General features: G+C 37.0%; 1 protein-coding gene across 1 annotated transcript in view; it reads left to right on the top strand.

Annotated features, from left to right (window-relative positions):
• Window positions 1–19,384, top strand: part of Antxr2 (ANTXR cell adhesion molecule 2) — a 130,046-nt gene that overhangs the window by 30,581 nt on the left and 80,081 nt on the right. Inside the window, exons 8-10 of the mRNA XM_021163097.2 lie at window positions 6,119–6,179; window positions 8,428–8,526; window positions 10,835–10,904. Coding sequence (XP_021018756.1) covers window positions 6,119–6,179; window positions 8,428–8,526; window positions 10,835–10,904 — 230 coding nt within the window. The remainder of the gene's footprint in view (window positions 1–6,118; window positions 6,180–8,427; window positions 8,527–10,834; window positions 10,905–19,384) is intronic.

The raw sequence follows: 19,384 nt of genomic DNA, 5'->3' as shown, positions 1-19,384 counted from the left end.
CCAAAAGAATGGGAATGGGTGGGTAGGGAAGTGGGGGGCGCTATGGGGGACTTTTGGGATAGCATTGGAAATGTAACTGAGGAAAATATGTAATAAAAATATTAAAAATTAAAAAAAAATAAGTAAAAAAAAAGAGTGGTATGGCTGTGTCATGTTCTATGTTTAGTTTGTTTTCTTAAGAAAGCATTTAAACATGTTTATGTGTGAGTCTGTATATGCACTTATGTATGCATGTGTGCACATATGTATATATTTGCACATGCATACGTGTGGTATCTATGACATAGAGTACAAAGAAACTGGGCTCTATACAGTGAGAAACTATACAGCAGCAGCAGTGACAGCAGCAGAGCAGATGCACTTGACAGCAAGAGTGAAAGAACAGCCAGGCAGCAGGCATTGGTTCTTTCCTTTCCTCCTCACTATTCTGTGTTTCCCCGTGTGCTTGATGACAGCCATTCTAACTGGAGTGACATGGAAGCTAAACTGCTTTTAATTTGTGCTTCCCTGATGACTAAGGCTGTTGAGTACTTTTCACATTTTTTGGCCACTCCTATCTTCCTATGGAGGACTGTTTATTCTGTCCAGGAGCCCATTCATTCATTGAATGAGTTGATTTTATTGGTGCTTGATTTTTAAATTCTTTATATAGACTGGATATTAAACCCATGTGAGCTGTGTAGTTTATGAAGATCTTTCTCATTCTCTGCTTTCCTGGGCTGTGCTGAAGCTTTTCAATTTTTTAGAATCCTATTTGCCAGCTCTTGGAGTTCTGTTCTATGCTGTTAGATTAATTTTTTCAGAGAGACCTTGCCTGTGCCTACATCTTTAAGGTTCTTTATTGGTGTTTCCTCTAGCAGTTTCAAGGATTCAGGTATTAAAGTCGATGATTAATTTTGAATTTATGTTTATACAGTGTGAGAGATATGGACTGAACCTCATTCCCATATAGGAATGAATAATAAGGTAGATGTTTGGTTTTTCTATCACCATTTATTGAAGAGTATCATTTTCCAAAATACATATTTAATATCTTTGTCAAAAATTCGATGGCTACATCCAGCTCTGTAGAATTCCTGTACTATTCTGGCCTTTTTGCATATTTGTCTTATTTTTTAATGGCATTAGAGTATTGATTTAGTTCCTGTGACACTGTAGTCTGTAGGAGTGTTGACATAGGGTGTTGTGGTTTTGTGTCTGTGGCACTGTAGTATGTAGGAGTGTTGACATAGAGTGTTGTGATTTAGTTCCTGTGGCACTGTAGTCTGTAGGAATGTTCACATAGAGTGTTGTGATTCTGCCACTATTTCTTTGTCCATTAAGCATTGTTCTGGAGAGTCAGGGATTTTGTACTTCCATAAGAATTTTGGAATTAATTTTTCTAGTTCTACAAAGAATTTTATTGGGATTTTGATGGGGTTTGTATTTAATCTGCAGATTGCCTTTGGCTGGATGGCAGTCTTCACAGTGTCTTCTTTCTCTTGAACATGGGAGCCCTGGGCCGTGTCCTCTTCAGTTTCTTTTATAGCTGTCTTAACATTTTTAACATAGAGGTCTTCACCTCTTTTGTTAGGTTTATTTCCAATATTTCGCTTTCCTTGACGCTATTGTGAATGTTATATTTTCCTTGTTTCATCCTTGGGAATGTTTTTATTGGCATATAGAAAGGTTGCTGAGTAGATGATGTTCAGTGGCTACCGTGAGACTCTTCTGAAAGTGTTTATTTTTTTTTATTTTTTTTTTTTTGGAAAGGGAAGGGTTTATTCTGCTTACACTTCTTTCTACAGCACAGTTCATCAAAGGAAGTCAGGATAAAAACTCACACAGGGTAGGAAACTGGAGGCAAGAGCTGAAAGTGTTTATAATAAATAAGCATGTTCTGTTAAAGTCACTAGGCTCCTTATAACTACAGGATCATGTCATCTGCAAATAGGGATACCTCATGTTTTTCCTTTCCTGTTTGTATTCCATTTAATGTCTTTCTCTTACAGCTTTGGTTGAGTTAAAACTGAAGAGTACTATATTGAACGAGAACAGTGAGAATAGACACTCTTGTCTCATTTCTTATTTTAGAGAAAATGTTTCCTGCTTTTTCCCCATTTAGTATTATATTGTCTATAAAATTATTGTACATAATCTTTAGTATATGTGAGTCTATTTTTTTAATTCCTGCTTTTAAGGGCATTTATCAGGAAGGGAGATGAAGTTTGTCAAAGGCCTTTTTACATCTATTGAGGCATTGATGTGTTTTTTGTCTTTTAAGTCTCTCTGTGTTGCATTACTTGATTGAACTAATCTTGTATTCCTTACCTGGGGTAAGACTGGCTTGGTCATAATGCATTTGTGATTTTTTTGATAAGTTTTTAAAAACAGAATTTACTTTTATTTCATGTATATGAAATATGTGCCTGCATGCATGTATGTGTAACATGTGCATATCTGGTGCCTGCAGGGGCCAGAAGAAGACCTCCTCTTCCCTGGAAGTGGTGTTACAGATGCTTGTGGTCTAACATGCAGGTGCTGGTAAACTGCATTTTTTCCTAAAACAGAAAGTGCTCTAACAGCCACGGAGAATCTCTGCAGCTTCATATGTGCAATTCTGGATATATTCACAAGAGTGTGATTGTAAGAACTTTGTTAATGTTCACCAGAGAAATTGGTCTACAGACCTCCCTGTTTGTCTGTCTGTCTGTCCATCTGTCCATCTGTCTTTATTCTCTGTGTGTATATGTACCTGTGTGTGTGTGTGTGTGTGTGTGTGTGTGTGTATGTGTGTGTGTGTGTGTGTGCATCCATGCATGTGTGTGCATGAGTGTTTTATGTTTTAATCTAGTTGGTATCAGAGCATTACTGGCTTTGGAGAATGACTTTGGCCCTTTGCTTTCTCTGTCTCTTTCTCTTTGTGGAACATTTTTTTAGGAGTGTTCTTGGTGTCTTCAATCAGTAGTTGCAGAATTCTGCTGTGTTGAAGGAGTCATGATGCTTTGCCTTTTCATATTTATGGTGTCTGTGTGCTGTGATTGCGTGTATGGCTTCTGGTTGTATTGGGAGATATTCCTGTTGAGTATCATACTTTGGGGGTCTCAAGGTTTTATTTGCACAGTTTCCCTCCTTTGCATAACAGTGCCAGGGCTGCTCACGGTTAGCTTTGCAGTCTGCTCTGTGTAGACTCTCTCACCCTTCTGGATGCTACAGTCCATACTGTTCCCTAAGGTAGCTAATGTTTTTCTCTTGGTGTCTCCCAAATCCCCAGGGAGTGTGAAAGGCTACACACTGAGCTCTGAACAAGTAGGAGGCTCTCCTGAATATTTTATCCTTCTCCCGCCTCCCGGGATGCAGCTGTAGTGTTAGTGGAGCATGGGAGAGATTTAGGATTTAGGTTCTACAGCAATGCCTAACAGGTAATTAGTTCCAGTGGTGGGTTGTTCTCATTGAGCTTCTAATCTCCAAGTGACCCAAATTCAGAGTATTCATAATTAATTAGACCTGCTCCAGGAAACTAAGAGGGGAAGCTACCTACCTCACTTCCATACTCCACTTCCTGAGTCTAGCTTTCCTGCTGCGTTCTGTTTTTGGCTTTGGGGCTTCTACTGTTTTGGGCTTTGGGGCTTCTACTTCTACCTCCAGCTGTTTACAACTGCATTAAAAGCTGTACTTACCCTGGGATGGTTGCAGACTAAATTCCAACTCCCTGCCCTGTGACAGTTCCCCAACCTCAGCCCCTAAGGATAGTTTAGTTTCAAAGTAGCTTCTTTCTGAAGATGGTGTTGGGTCCAGCACCTTCCCTCTGAACCACACAAAGTGCAAGAGTATTCTTCTGTACCACTGCGGACCCATCTGCCCCAGGAATCGCTGTTTCATTAAAACCATCTTGATTTTAGGCCTAGACATTTTTTCAGGCCTATCCTAAATGTAGGAATCCAAGTCCCTTTTCACCAGAGCCATAAGCCTCCTGCTTTGGATAAGTTTTCTGACTTTCCTCCCTCTGTCCCTGTCAGGCATCCCTGTGAGCGCAGGGTGTTAGGCTGGGCATCTTCTCCAAGCGATATCCTATCCACAGTCTTGTAACGCCCCTGTTTTCTTGTTTTCTTTCCCTAAAAGATCTCCATTTTGACATCTTGAGCTTCTCATTGGTCACTTCTTGTATAGAAGATTTATTTTTTTAAAAAATGAACTATTGTGCTTTAATGTAATTACAGTTTAAAGTATTGCACGTAAACTACATTCCAACATTAAAGTATTCAGTGTCTAGTTATTGCCATCTTAATATAGAATATGGTAAATTCTAGATGAGGAAAACAAATTTACAAGTCATTTTTATTTCTAAATCTGTATTAACTCTCTCTTCAGTCTTGTCTACCCACCTCTTCTCTGACTATTTTTTTCATTTGGAAGTGATTTTGATAAACTTTCTTTTAAATTATATCATCCCGCATTTGTAAAATTCATAATTTATAGAAGGGCTAGGTGCTTTTTCTTAAAAAACTGTCTTGACTTATCTGTGTCCCGATGTGATTATTGGTTTGTTGACTAGAGAGACCTTTTAAATGTTATTTCTAGTTTATTTTTTCAACCTAAACAGTTATTGGTTACATTGTATGTACAGAACAGGCTGTTCATCATGGGGTAGTTCTGCTCTGTAAGCTGATTGATTTTTTTTCCAAAAAGTATCTTCTCATGGATGAAGCAAGTTCCGTTCTCAACACAAGGCTCGAGTTCTGGAGAAGGGAGGCCATGTTCAGCAAATTCACCTGGCTTATGTCACACACTGGTGCCAACTTTATGACTCCCTATTTTTTTTTTTAAGAAAACTTTCCTTTATTAGCCTAAGCTATATCAATCAGGCCCTTTTTTATTAGTTGGAATATTTTCGGTTTAGTCTTAGCCCACACAAGTTTTCTCCTTTAGAGTCTGTTACACAAATTCTGTGAAAATATTTAAAGGTGTTATTGACCAGAGATTCCATCCCTCCAGGGAGAGTATGTTGGATTTTACCATTGGTCCCCAGTGTTGTTATCCAAGAATTTTGGTGGCTTTTTTTTTTTTTTCAAATATCAAATCTTATGCGGTTTGTAGTGAAGACTCAATCATACATGAAAAATTGTATTCATTTGGAAAAAACTTTCAAAGGTTCAAACGATGTCTCTTATTCAGAGGCTCGTTCAGCATGGATAGGTCCGTGATTTCACAGGTGGTTTTAGACGCTGAGTGTCTGAATTTCCTCTGTAATTCAATAGCACAGGAAAGGTTTGCAATTTTTTTTTTGCTGCGGGATTTCCGTCCTGTCTGGTTACAAGCAGGGGATGTGACCACCTCTGCACTTCATCTGTCTTCAAGTTCTATCAGGAGCGGAACGCTGATCACAGACCATCTGGACTTTGTCTGACTTTGATAATGCAGTGCAGAGGAGTTTCTAAAAATAGAGGCAGAACTCTGGTGACTATCAGGCGCAGCTTACTTCATTGTTCCTCACTCGTAGCCCTGTGCCTCGTGCGGTGGTTTCTGTGTCTCAGAGCGCTTTAAGTGGAGCGGTTCTGAGTCAGTGCGTTGTACATGCTTGAGTGCAGACTGTGTTTGAGAATAATTGTTTGGTTTTCACAAGGGATCTGCGTTCTGCAAGTGTGATGTTTGATACATGCAAGGGAGTTGTGTCCCCTGGGAGCTAAGCCTGGGAAATGGACTAGGAACACGTTGTCAAAGAAAGAAGCTGTTATGGGTTGGTAATCTTTGAACTTCAAAACAGAAAACATAAAGAACAGCAGGATTGAGCAGGCAGTTTGATTTGCTGTCTTGTTGTTTTGGCTGGACTGGGAAGGATAGCATTGGTATTGATATGAGGAAATTGTAGTTAATCTGTTCAGATTTTGAGGCCGTGCTCAGTTTTCCTGTGTTCATCTGGGTTTACTCTGATAAAATAGGGGATTTACCATGTACAGTGTTAGACCCTGAGACAACACAGTGCCTACACAGAGTTTTGTAGCTCTATGTGTTGTGGTGATTTGACTTTTCTCTGACATCTTTTGATATAGGCAGTGGACCTCGACTTTGTTAATAATCATGGGACTCACATGCTACAATTAGTCTTATAGCTTATTCTTTTTTTTTTTATCCTTTTCAGATATTAGCTCAATCATGTACTGAAATCCTGGAATTGAGTCCTTCAAGTGTCTGTGTAGGGGGTAAGTGTTTAGAGTTTAAAAATACCATGTAAGACATTATTTTTCTTTCCCCCCTAGCTGAAAGATATGATTTGAAACTCATGTTGGAAGGAGAATAGCAAAATTAACTTTTTTGGCATCTTTTTTTGTGTAAGAATTTTTAAATAATTCCTTGAAATATTTCTATTTTAAATTCAAATTTTTAAGATTCAAATGTTATTTTAAATAATGAGCATATTGTGTGACAGGCTTTTAGAATGTTCTGTATATTCAGTTCATGTTTAAGACCTTTTCTATGGCAAATAAAATAAAATATAGACTCCTTTATCTGATTGGGTTGTATTTGGAACTGCAGAGCTCTATGCTCTAATGACCTGGCCATGTCTGCAAGCTCCAGGCTCATAGGGAAGTGACTTAGGGGCAGAGTGCAGGAAGGAAGCAGGTGGCTTCATCAGCTGCTTCTCAAAGCAGGCTCAGGTTCCCACCTCCCAGACATCCTTGCCCAGGCAGTCTGCTTCTCCCCAGCCGACTTTCCTCTTCAAGTTGACCTAGAGTTCTTTTTAGCACAACTTTATTTAGAAAAGGAGAAAAAAAGTCCCATCCTGAACAAGGAGAAGGGGAATATATCATATGTAATTTATTACAGAACATCGTGGTTACCGGATGGATGTGTTCTCTAGCCCTGCATCCCTTAGCTCCCTAATACATGATCATTGAGACAGGGAGCAGGAAACATGCACGGGAACATTCCAGAGCAGTGGGGTCTTTTCTAAGGATGGAGAACATTAGTTTTCTAGGAAAAACATAGGCAAGTAGGTGGAAACTACATTAAGATAATAGCTTGTCTTTATTACATCCCTTCTTGAGCCTTCCAAGCCATGTTCCTTGAATCTACAGTTTTACCTAGTCACCTTAACATTACTCTTCAGGAGTTGTATAGTCCAAGTTTGCAGATGGAGAAAGTGAGGCAGAGGCAGGTTCGGAGATTCAGTATATGTGAGTCATTGTCCTTCTGACAACAGTGTCATGCTCTTACTGAATTACATGTTAGGTATACCTGTACATTGTTAGAACATATGAGTACTTCTCTTTTGATGACGCAGTTAATGGAGAGTGGCCGGTAGGCTTTGCTTTGGTAGCTGGTGACAGTGTGTCAGGCTTGATGGTAGGAGGGAGAAGTCCAGAAAGATAGAGGGTGTTAGGGTGAATTAACCTGAAGGAACTCTGAGTATAAAAGTCCATTTCGGCATCACAAGTGATTTTGCCTGGTTTGTAAACTTCAACAAAATTTGAGATATATATTTAATACATGTTGAAAAATAAGAACAAAACCTCCAAACCCCAGACCTTCAGTTCAACCAACATATTTATACTATTAAAGTAGGAACTTTCCCACAAGATAGATCTATGATGTGAATGTGTGTGAGTGTACACACATGTATACACTGGCATTTTTCCTATGTTCTTTCTAGAAGAGCCTTGCTGACTTTTTTTTTGGTGGGGCTCCCAAACTCCCTTTGCCACAGAGCTGTCAAATTCCTAAATTGTAATTTACTCAGATCAACTCTGTAACATTTCTCTTACTTCAGTTTGCCTTTGGGACAAGAGGCCATCACCATTGGGATCGCTTACATATTCGATTGTAGTCACGCAGCACGTCTTCTCTGCCCATTAAGAGATTGGGTCTGCCAACTTTTCTTCTAGCATATTCTTTCATATTCATTCCTTTTCTAAAATTCAGTGTCTTTAGACATTGTAGATAGGGAGAGAGTAAAGCAGGTTCCTCTAGTCCCTGTCACGGCTGCCAGTAATCCAAACAGCAGAACATCTGCTGTACTGTAAGCTGACAAAACAGGTTGACAAGTTGTTTGTTTTATTTACTTCCTGAACTTAGTGACTGAGAGAGAAAAGAGAAAGAGCGCATTCTTTCTTGGAAAGTCTATAAGAATAGAATTGGGGGAACAGAAATAAGCCAGGTAATTATTGCTCTATTTTAATTCTAATACCTGGGTTACTACTGGAAAACACTCTAATAAAAACCAAAGTAGCAGCTTCGTGCAACAATGAATGCCATCTCCACTATCTCTACCTAGAGAGTCTAAAGGAAGCAAGCTTGGCTGGAGTCTCATAATCACGGTTATTGGTGGAGAGGATCGAGTGTGGAAATATGTGCTGAAGCTCCCGATATTGTGGCTGTTCTTAAAAAACCATTGGTTACAGGGCTCACCTTTTTTTTTTCTTTATTTATTTTTTTCTTTTTTATCTCTAGAGAAATTTCAAGTTGTTCTGACTGGAAGAGCAGTCACGTCGATCAGTCATGATGGCAGTGTCCTCTGTACATTCACTGCAAACAGCACATATACAAAGAGTAAGTCCCCAGGAATACCAGCGTCACCTAAATGTCTTTGTCGCGCAGAATCTTGAGGATGTTTTCTTCTTTAAGAAGCATTTATTTTTATTTTATGTGTGTGAGTATTTCGCCTATACATGTTTGTGCCTAGTGTCTGCAGAGACTAGAAGAAGACATGTTATAGATGGTTGTAAACTGTTATGTGGGTGCTGGGGCTCAAACCCACCTCTACTGGAAAAGCAGCATCCTCAAACCCACCTCTACTGGAAAAGGGCCATCTCTGTAACCTAAAATTTTCTTTCTTTCTTTCTTTCTTTCTTTCTTTCTTTCTTTCTTTCTTTCTTTCTTTCTTTCTTTCTTTCTTTCTTTCTTTCTTTCTTTCTCTCTCTCNTTTCTTTCTTTCTTTCTTTCTTTCTTTCTTTCTTTCTTTCTTTCTTTCTTTCTTTCTTTCTTTCTTTCTTTCTCTCTCTCTCTCTCCCTTCTTTCCTTCCTTCCTTCCTTCCTTCCTTCCTTCCTTCCTTCCTTCCTTCCTTCCTTTCTTCTCATTCAATTAAATTCAGCTATGCTACAGTTTTTCATTAGAGAAAAAATAAAGCTTCTATAATAATATGAATAATAATTATTTCATAGAGGTAATACTTGCTCATGACTTAATAAACACTAGACCCTGTTCTCAGTAATCTCATTATTCAGAAGATGGTCTTTGATGTATGAATTACCATCCTGTGGTGAAACAGCTAATAACAAGCAGAGATGAAAGTTAAAAAAAAAAAAAAAAGCTAGGCGGTGGCACACACCTTTAATCCCAGCACTTGGGAGACAGAGGCAGGTGGATTTCTGAGTTCAAGGCCAGCCTGGTCTTCAAAGTGAGTTCCAGGACAGCCAGGGCTATCCAGAGAAACCCTGTCTCGAAAAATACCAAAAAACAAAAACAAGAAAGAAAGAAAGAAAGAAAGAAAGAAAGAAAGAAAGAAAGAAAGAAAGAAAGAAAGAAAGAAAGAAAGAATACCAAATACTAAGTTTTGGACTAACTTCATCACTCATGTGATCAAATTGCTCTTTGTCCAGACTTATATTTTGTTACTCTTGGCTTAAAATGCAATTGTGTCCGACAACTTCACTGCCTGTTGCCTTAGTGTTATTGTTGGGTTTTGCCATCTCTTCTCAATACTTACTATCAAGTAACCTTTCAGTTTCTTGAAGAATTTCTTGTGTTGTCATTTGGTTTGATTTTTGTGCTGTTGGCCTTTTATACCTCCAGGGTTCTCTAGAACTGAGTTGAGTGGTAGTCTGCCCATCAGTGGGTCTTACTTTCCTAAGTATGTTAGTTCAATAGTAAAATGGTCTTTTCAATCAATGGGTATTTCGGTCTCTAAAATCAATGAACTCTGGTAGAGCTGTTTTAAAGAGATGAATCTATAACTCTGCTGTTTGTTTGATGGTATTAGCATAGTATTGGCCACACAGCAAATTGTCAGTATGTGCTTGTTAGATTAAAATGGTGAGCATCTCAGCTTAGTAAATATGGGCAGCAATCTCTCTTCTCTGTATGAGGAACACCATTTGTTAAGGCAAAATGATATTTGTAAAATATGCATAACAAATTCCATAGTTGAGAAGCCTAACTTTATTTCTGTTCAATAGTTATTAGTATGACAGTGCTGGGTTTATATGACTCTTTTGGATTGCACATTTGGCTTGATTATAATATAGACATTGATAAGATTCAGTTTATTGAATTCAGTTCTCAAATACATGGAGGTGGAAGAGTATTTTCATTATTCACATTCTGAGATGATCCATTTGTATATGTAAATTTCTTCAATAGTTCCACTCCTTGATGAATTGTCACACACACTGTTAAAACTCTAAGGGAGTTTAAGCATCTAGCTTGTTAAGGTGTGCTTATATGTTGTAGCGACAGCTATCTTGTCAAATTTATTTATACTTAGGTCCTAGTCTTTCTTTGTTCATTCATCCTAAATTTTGTCTCTTAGAAATAATATCTAATTTACCCTTGAGTGGCTTAGGTATTTGAAACATTCAGGATAAAAAGTTATATTTATAATTGTATATTACCATCTTAGCAAAGAAATCTAATTTTTGATTTACCATAATTTTGTATCAAGATTTTGTAACTCTTCATTTTTTGATTTTCTTTTTCTTTTGCCTTTTTAGCCAGAATTTAAATGTGTGTGTGTGTGTGTGTGTGTCTTTCTCATACTCACCATCTTAGTTCTTATTTTAGAATGTGTGGTACTTTAAAAATGAGACTGTATTAGTGATGTGCAACTTGTTATTAACTAAATGATATTCTTTATTTTAGGTGAGAAGCCAGTGAGCATTCAGCCCAGTTCCATCCTTTGTCCTGCACCCGTCCTGAACAAAGATGGAGAGTAAGTGCATTGCAAAGACAACTCAAAATGGATTCCTGGCTCCTGAGTGACTGGTGACTGCTCTGCTCTGTGAGGGGCTCTCTCTGTCTCTGTCTCTCTCTGTCTCTCTCTCTCTCTGTGTTACCACATAAAAGCCTTTCTTCACTTAATAAAAACAAATAGCAACCAAATAAAAACTAAGCATAAAACATGCAACAGATTCCCATAAAACAGCAATTGCACACTGGTAATTTCGTTTCCTTCTTGTGTCTTTTGAGTACAAGGTGTCATATAGCCCAGGCTGGCCTAAAACTTACTCAGTGGCCTGCACATAACCAGGGTCACTCACCCGTTAGTTTGACCTTTATAGTACTGAATGTATATACACAAAAACACACACACCTAGGTGTTCCAAAGTAAGATTTGAAATGTTTGCTATGGAATTGAATCAATATTAAATATAAAATCAAGTGGAATGAGGCTCACGGTACATATTAATTTGTGTTTTATTTTGCATTTCAGTCAATCCTACACTCCCTCTTCCTTTTCTGTGACAGTAGACCATGAAGAATAAAGACTCTTATTTAAACCGTCAATGCAAAAATAATTTTAATAGTTACGGTATTTCTCTCTGATTTTTCTTATACTCTTTACTATGAAGTAAATATTTCTAAAAAAGTTGAGATGATCTCTACTTTGATATTAATGAGTGCAGTTGTTTGTAGTGCTGATGCACCTGATGGAATTATTTAATGCTGATATTAGTATAAAGTATAGTAAAGTATAAACATAGTAAACATAATCTCAAGTCAAAACAGTGTTCACACAATGAAGATTATCTTTTCCTTCATGGAATCAAACAGAATAGTTTTTGTATTTTACAGACTGCATGAGAACTTGTTTTTTGTGAAAGTATTCAATATAGCTATTGGACAGCATTTCCAGGCGCTAAAACAATCTAACAGTTTCATTTTTGTGTTTTTAATAGATCAAACGGGCTATATTATCTTACTTCAGAACTTAGACTATTACTCATTGTGTGTGTGTTCTGCCTGATAATATAACATCAGTAATGACCTGCCCATGACTGACTTAGACAGGCATTGGGCTTGATGATAGTTTGGTTTTTCATGACATCATCTTGCCCCAAGTATACAGTAGAATTCAGTGATCTTGTATTAGGCATGGCAAACCACTCAAGTTTGGACTTATTTAATTGAACTTGGAGTTTCATGTTGGTTGCTGGTCTTCATGTCACTTGGCTCAGTCTGTCCCTAAGTTATATTTTCTAGTCTTTGCATTGATTATAACATCTTTTTTTGTCATTCAGATAAAAAAAAAACCTCTTTGAATTATAATTGATTCATTCTTATTTCATGCACAGTTTATCTTGAACTCACTCAGCACTAATTTTGGACCATAACATTCAACATCAGCTTGCTCCATCTGGGCAAAGTCCTCATTATCTCTTGCCAAAATCATTAATCTCTTTGTTGGTCTTTATGTTTCTACTTTGGCTTCAGTGATCCTACTGGAATAGATAGGCTTGTGTTAGTGACCCCTCCAGGTAGGATTGTTGGGAGTAATTTCCTCATCCCACACAAAGGTAAAGGAGAGCTGACAGTTTTCCTATGTTTCTCTAGGACCCAAACCCTCACTCCTCAGGCCTCCTCTCTTCATTGCTTCTCTGCTCAGCTATGGCCACACCACTGCCCTTTTTTTTTTTTTTCCTGTCTCTTAACTCAACAGCTTATACCTCTGTGAGTACTGTCCTCCTTGCTAGTCCCTCTACGTGGGATAATGTTCTCTTATCTCCTTAAGTCTTGGTCCAACGTCACCTTTGTACTTGCTGTCACCCAGAAGCCTCCTCAGTCTCTTTACCTGTTCTTGATTTTCCCCCAAATCCTTAATGGTTATTTCGAGGATAGATGCTGTGAGTCTCATTTCCTGTAGACGTCCTTGCATGACCCAGTGCCTGCCTTAGTGCAAACTCACTCAGCACTGATTGATTGCTGAAAGGTGGTTAACTTTTCCTCAAAGAAAAAAAAATTTTTAACCAATAAATACAAAAAGTTAAAGGAGATCATTCTATTTATGATGGAAGAGGCCTTTATCAGCTAGGAGAAAATGGTCAGAATTTTATTTTAGGGGGACATACCATTGGCAAGAACATAAAATCACGAAACTTTAAAATAAGTGGCTAATAAAGGAGAGAGTTTACTCTTCTATGTAGTTACAAAATGAAATTATACTTATTATATGCCATATATTAGTTAAACTTTTAAAAATATTTACTTTGACTTTTGCTTACCTCTGTATGCATGTATACTGTGCACATGTGTCCATATGTGCCTGCTATGTTCATGTGGAGGTCGTAGGATGGCTTTTGGCTTCCCCTTTATGATGAGTATCCCAGGGATCAGACTCAGGTCCTCAGGCTCAGCAGCAGGCACATCTACCTGCTCTCTCCCAGGCACCTCTTTTTGAATAATGTAACATAGTAACATAGTGACATTCTTTAATGCTTTGCAGACAGGATAAATACTTCAGATACATGAGTTTTAAAAACCTCACACATAATGATAAATGTTGGGTACAAAAAAACCGGTCATTTATTTAGCTTTTGGTATTGATATTTTGCTTGTAGGTAGAAAATGTTTGGGGATGGAGACTCATCCAAAAGAATTGCTTTTGTACTATTTAGTTTTATTTTGCTATCAGACTTTAGCTAATCACCAAGGCAAAGTTTCAGAGAAGTTTGTAAATATGCTGGGTGCTGGGAAATACCATTGTATTCTCTACTTCCTATGCTGCACATCATTTAGACTATTTTCTTTGCCTTGACTTCTCTTCAGATCCTTTTTGTTCGTGGCCAGTTCTTACAAGGTTGAATTAAAATCAGCAGAACCAAGACAGTTTAGCCTTGTAAGGCGGCTGATGCTTAATATGTTTGCCTAATTACCTTTTGGCTAAAGATTCAAACCCATTAAATAGCTAGTTAGTCTGTGTTTCAAATGAACACATCTGGCCCATCAGTGAAGGGAGGCTTGTCCTGTGTGAGGGTGACAGATGTGGTGATGGGTCCCCCTCTTCTCTCACCTAAATAATTAACAACTCACTGGTGAAGTAGTTCTAGACAGAGAGCCTCACAGGCAGATGCATGGTCTCAGAGCTGACCCCCACACACGCGCCTCAGCTCATTAGCCTGCTCCGTTACTCCTTCTCTCCTCTTTGTGATGCACTTTTTTAATGTGCTTATGGATTTTGATTTAAATGAGGGCTAAGATGGATGTTTTCTGGGAGGTGGGACTAAGAGCCCGCCTCATCAGAATAGCTAAGATGTCTTATATTCAAATATTGATATTACAAAGTAAAAACAGGTTACAAAAACTCGAATGTGGGAAAGGGATATGTGGTGTTGACGGGGGAGAGAAAGAATGATCAAGATGCATTCAAAGTAAGGATGAATTGGTCAGATTGCAAATTTAATGAATGAACAAGTTTCAAAACAAAGAAATTTAAAGTGCCCAATGCAGCTCCTAGCTAGGAATAACCCTGCTGAACAGATCTGCGATTGGGTTTTGAGCAGCTTCTTTGAAATAGATCAGTGTTTACCAAATTTACTTGATAGAGATTTTGGCTAAGATGAACAATGTCTTAGGATATGGGAAAGAAAGTAAATGTGAAAGTACGTGGGTTTTTTCCAACTCTTCTCATTGGACATAATTTCTTTTATAAAAACTTCATATACTTATAAAATTACCTTAGCAGTTTTTTTTGTAGATTATTTAGTTTATTTGTGTCAGTTGCTTATCTATAGTAAGATGCCTTCTTTGAGTTTAAATATGACTGGCTCCTATCCTCGATCTCAGGCTCCAGGTGTGCTATGCAATCATTACACATGCTTGCATCACAGAGGTTGTCCTCTGACCTTGTGCTCCGGGAGACAGCAACAATAGCGCGGCTGCTCTGGAATACTTGAGATTTCAAACCTGTAATTTGACAAAAAGAACAGAATAAATTGGGTAAACATACATAAACACATTGTGAAGAAAGAAAAACAGAACAGAACGAGGCAGAGCCCTAATCTACAGCTTGCTTGATAAGGATGACTTAAGGAGGCATATGGTATAGTTTAATGTGCTTGCAAAAACATTGGCCAGAATCTTCTGGCAAATATGAAATAAATATCTAAATCAAGTGAAAGTGATAGCATTATTTCTCTTACAAGGCAGTGTGGGAAGCCACAGACAGAGTCCTTGGAGTTAGAGATGGTAGATGTGGGTCATTTCAACAATCTGATACAGGATCTCTGGGATGTGCAGTGACTTGGTGGTGAGGGCTGGGCTTGAAAATTTGTTAAAATTTTTTTCCTGAACGTTGTTACTTTTCAATATTAAGCCTAATTTGTCTGGCATCCAATTGACTAATTTGATTTATTTTTTCTTAGTTGGCTGAAGTTTGCTTTTTACCAAGCTTCTCTTTCTTTGCAAAAACATACCCACATATGTGTGTGTATCTATATCTGTGCAGTCCCTAGATCCTTTGTGTTGGCAGCAGGTGATACAAACATTATTGATTCAATCTGTTCTTTCTTGTAAAGAATGAGACTTGATGATTTAATTTGCCATCCTCGATACCAGGACATCAGTTATGCCTTTATTTGGATTATAACCATTAGAATCTTGATGAAGGAAGTTAAACTGAAGATCTTTTTTGTTACTCTAATCTTCTCCCATCATGGAACGTTCTCCTTTTTTTTCATAGCATAGTGTCTTCTGAGTATACCAATCGGCATGTTATGTTATATTTACTTGGTCAGCATTGTATCTCTTTCCCGAGTATCTGATATAGCTACAGGCATTGCCATTTAACACATGTACGTCTGTCCCTCAAGACATTGTCCAATTGAGAATGTTAAATCACATGCTTCCAAGTCTGAGTGAAGGCGTGGCTCCTGAGTGATGGCCACTTGGCCTCATCAAGCATCAGGAGTTCTATCATGGGAAGGGTTTGACTTATTCTTTACTACAAAGAAAGGAGAAGGAAAGACTAACAGTTAAAGAGAAGCACTTTCCATCATAATGTAAGGAAGATATTTTCAAATGCTGAAATGGCTTTAGTGCGTGTGTTGAAAACTAGAAAATGATGACGAACAGGAAATCTTTCAAGTATGCACTTAGAGCTTCCTACATACGTGCTTACAAAACTTACCTTATCAATGTAATGATGACAGAAACATGACATTTAAAAAAATTAATATATACATATATACATACACATGTGCACATGTAAACACATATATACATATATGTACACATATATATACATATATATACATACTATATATGTGTATACATTTAGTGGTTTATTAAAATTCACCAGCTTATTAAAAAGGATTTGTTGCTAATGCAACATTAGAGGCATTTACAGTGTGCCTTACATGGGAATGTTCATACGATACTGAATATGCATTGGCTTCTCCTAAAAGCTGTCAATCTTGCTGGCTGTAATTTTGTTTTGGTCAAATACATATATAACTGTAAAATAAAAAGAAATGATTTAATTCCTTTAATCCCTTTAATATTTTTAATGAACACAACTAGACAGCACGTTAACTTACACCTGTGCCCATAACTTGCAGTGGCTTATTTGGACTGCTCACAAATCCAAGACCACCCTTTTCAACTTAAAATCTGCATCATTCTCAAAGCTAATGCAAAGAACGCTCTGCAGAGGATTCAATGGCTGTGCTTGCTTTCAGAATATCTGAAGTCACCACAATTTAAAGAACTCTTTGAGTGGTTGTCAGTTTAATTTTCAGTGTGTGCAAATTGGAGGTGAATTATTAGTGCTTCCAGTGAAAGTCTTTGACATTTTCACTTACTTTTAAAAAAATTCTCTTTAATGGATTGTAAAACGGAAATCTTCCCCAGAAGCTATGCATCTGTCTACTATCTATCTATCTGTCTGTTTGTCTGTCTGTTGGGAACAAATGCACCTATGTCAACTAGGTTACTGTAGGTTTAAATATTAACCATATTTCATGACATATGACACTTCTTAGATCAGAGTGCCTCGGCATGGAGCCCTCCTTCCTATTTTGGATTACTCATATATCTGCAGGTGCACTAAGGCACCGTGACTCTCAGGGCTAATTGATTTTATTTAATCAATAATAAGTCAGAGCACTATTTACTAATTTCTCCTGTAAAAGAATTTAGTGTGTTTGAATTTAACTTTATCAGCTATTAATTGAGTACCAGGGACCATGAAAATATAATTTAAAAATTTTATAATTTAAAATTTTATAATTTTATAAATATAAATATAAAATTTTATAAATATAAAATTTTATAATTTTATAAATATAAAATTTTATAAATATAAATATAAAATTTTATAAATATAAATATAAAATTTTATAAATATAAATATAAAATTTTATAATTTAAAATTTAAAAATTTTTTAATTTAAAAATATAATTTAAAATTTTTTTTAAAGATTTCTTTTGTCTTTTACTTTGAAAATCCATTTTAAGTGTGGTATGAACAGCATATTGAGATGCCCAGGAAAAGTACAAACCTTCTAGTTGACATTTTGTTAACAACAAGCCTCAGTTATCTGTGCCTCAATTGCATAGAAGACCTGTGCTCATGTCTGTTTCACCTGACCTCAGTCACACTCCATTGTAAAGTTTTGTGTGTATTCCTGTCAGTTACACTGTGATTCATTTTTGTTATTCCCATCATATTAAGCATCTCCCAGTTTGGCTGTGCTCCTTTTATTATTGGTGTCTTAGTCAATTCAAATGCCATTGTTGCTTTAATTAGTAAAAGACAGAGAGATTGATATTAGCAAACATTCATCAACCAGTTTGGAGTATGATTTTAGTATATCCATGGATATATGGATATATAAACACAAGTCAATAAAGAAAGCTGCAATATTGGGTTTAATAAGATGTTTTATAACAGGAAATAGAACTGCAAACTTTCTTTATATAAGAAAGGTTTTTTATAGTCTACATGAAATTAGATTGGAGTAATTTTTAACACTTTAGCTATCTATATTTTTATGTCAGTAGACTAGTAATTCTTAAGGGAAAGATCTTGTATGCATGTTTGCTTCTATATTCTATTTAATTCTATAGTCTATATTGTCTATTGCTGTTTTTTCAAGTGGCTTTAATAAGATTATAAAAGCACATTGGTGCTTTGAAAATCCTTCTATTATCGGATATTATAAGACTTCATAGAGCTCCCGAGTTATACACACTACAAGGAACATCCCTGTATGTTGTCAATCTCTTCCATGGAGAAACTCTGCCATTGATACAACTCCCTACTTTTACAGGCTAAGGGTGGAATATTAAGACTAGATTGACACAAGTTCAAGTTTGGGGCTCTAGATTCTCCAACATGTTTTATTAATATGCCTGCTTTTTCAAATCATGTACACATTTGGGACAAATAAAGATGAACTGTGCCTTTGCAGCCCATTTGTGTCCTGAACTATGTAAACACAATATTTATTTAATGTTATAGACCATAATTCGATCTCATAACTGAGAATTTGGATTCCATTGTTAGATGCATACTAACTGGAAGTAGAAGTGATAGAGGGATACGATTGAACAGTGTATTGGAGTTGAGAGAAAGGGCATAACATGTGACAAAAAACACCTACTATGTACATTGCAATCTTGGGACAAGTGACGCTCCAAGTATCAGCTTTAGGCTGGAGGTAACCTTTAACTACCTTTGTGCTTGGGGCCATCATTGGCTTCATGACAATGCCATACCATACCAGGGATTTAAGGATTTCCTCTAAAGGAACAATAGAATTCAAAAGTGGAAACAACTGTGCTTTCCATGTTTGCAACAATTTTGAAATTCTTTTCTAAAAATTGTAACTATTCATAATTATATATTCAAGAACAGGTATCCCATTTATAGAAAAAAGGTACTGTAGTTAAGCATGAAAATTATGATTATAGAAAAAAATCTGGATAAGGACTCCTAGGCTAATGTTTATGAGATTAATTTAACTATAAGTCTCTAAAACATGTGTGGAGGACTAAGATTAGGTATGTTGGATAGAGGAGGTTCTTGGATTGCAGAGTCAGAGCTTCTGGTGAGCTACCTTTGGAAACTTCGCTTTCCTGACTTGCACAATGGAAACAGTGCCAATGGACTTCGTGAGAATGAACTAATGTTTCTGGATGATTGGAAAAACTCAGTTCATGACTACTGTTGTTTACTGTTTGGCCTGGATCCTGCTGCTAATGTGTATTTTCTTATTTCAGTGAGGAATGTAGGCATTTTGTGTAGGCTCCACCCCACAGTTACCTAGTAACAACAGTCAGGTGTGCCTGACTAACTATAAAAGGAACTGCTTGCCCCCTCCTCACTCTCTTGTTCTCTTCTCTTCTCTTCTCTTCTCTTCTCTTCTCTTCTCTTCTCTTCTCTTCTCTTCTCTTCTCTTCTCTTCTCTTCTC

Source organism: Mus caroli, chromosome 5 (genome assembly GCF_900094665.2).
Source record: "Mus caroli chromosome 5, CAROLI_EIJ_v1.1, whole genome shotgun sequence".
NCBI classification, from domain to species: Eukaryota; Metazoa; Chordata; class Mammalia; order Rodentia; family Muridae; genus Mus; species Mus caroli.
Note: the sequence above shows the minus strand (reverse complement) of the source record. Positions and strands in the feature narration are given on the sequence as shown.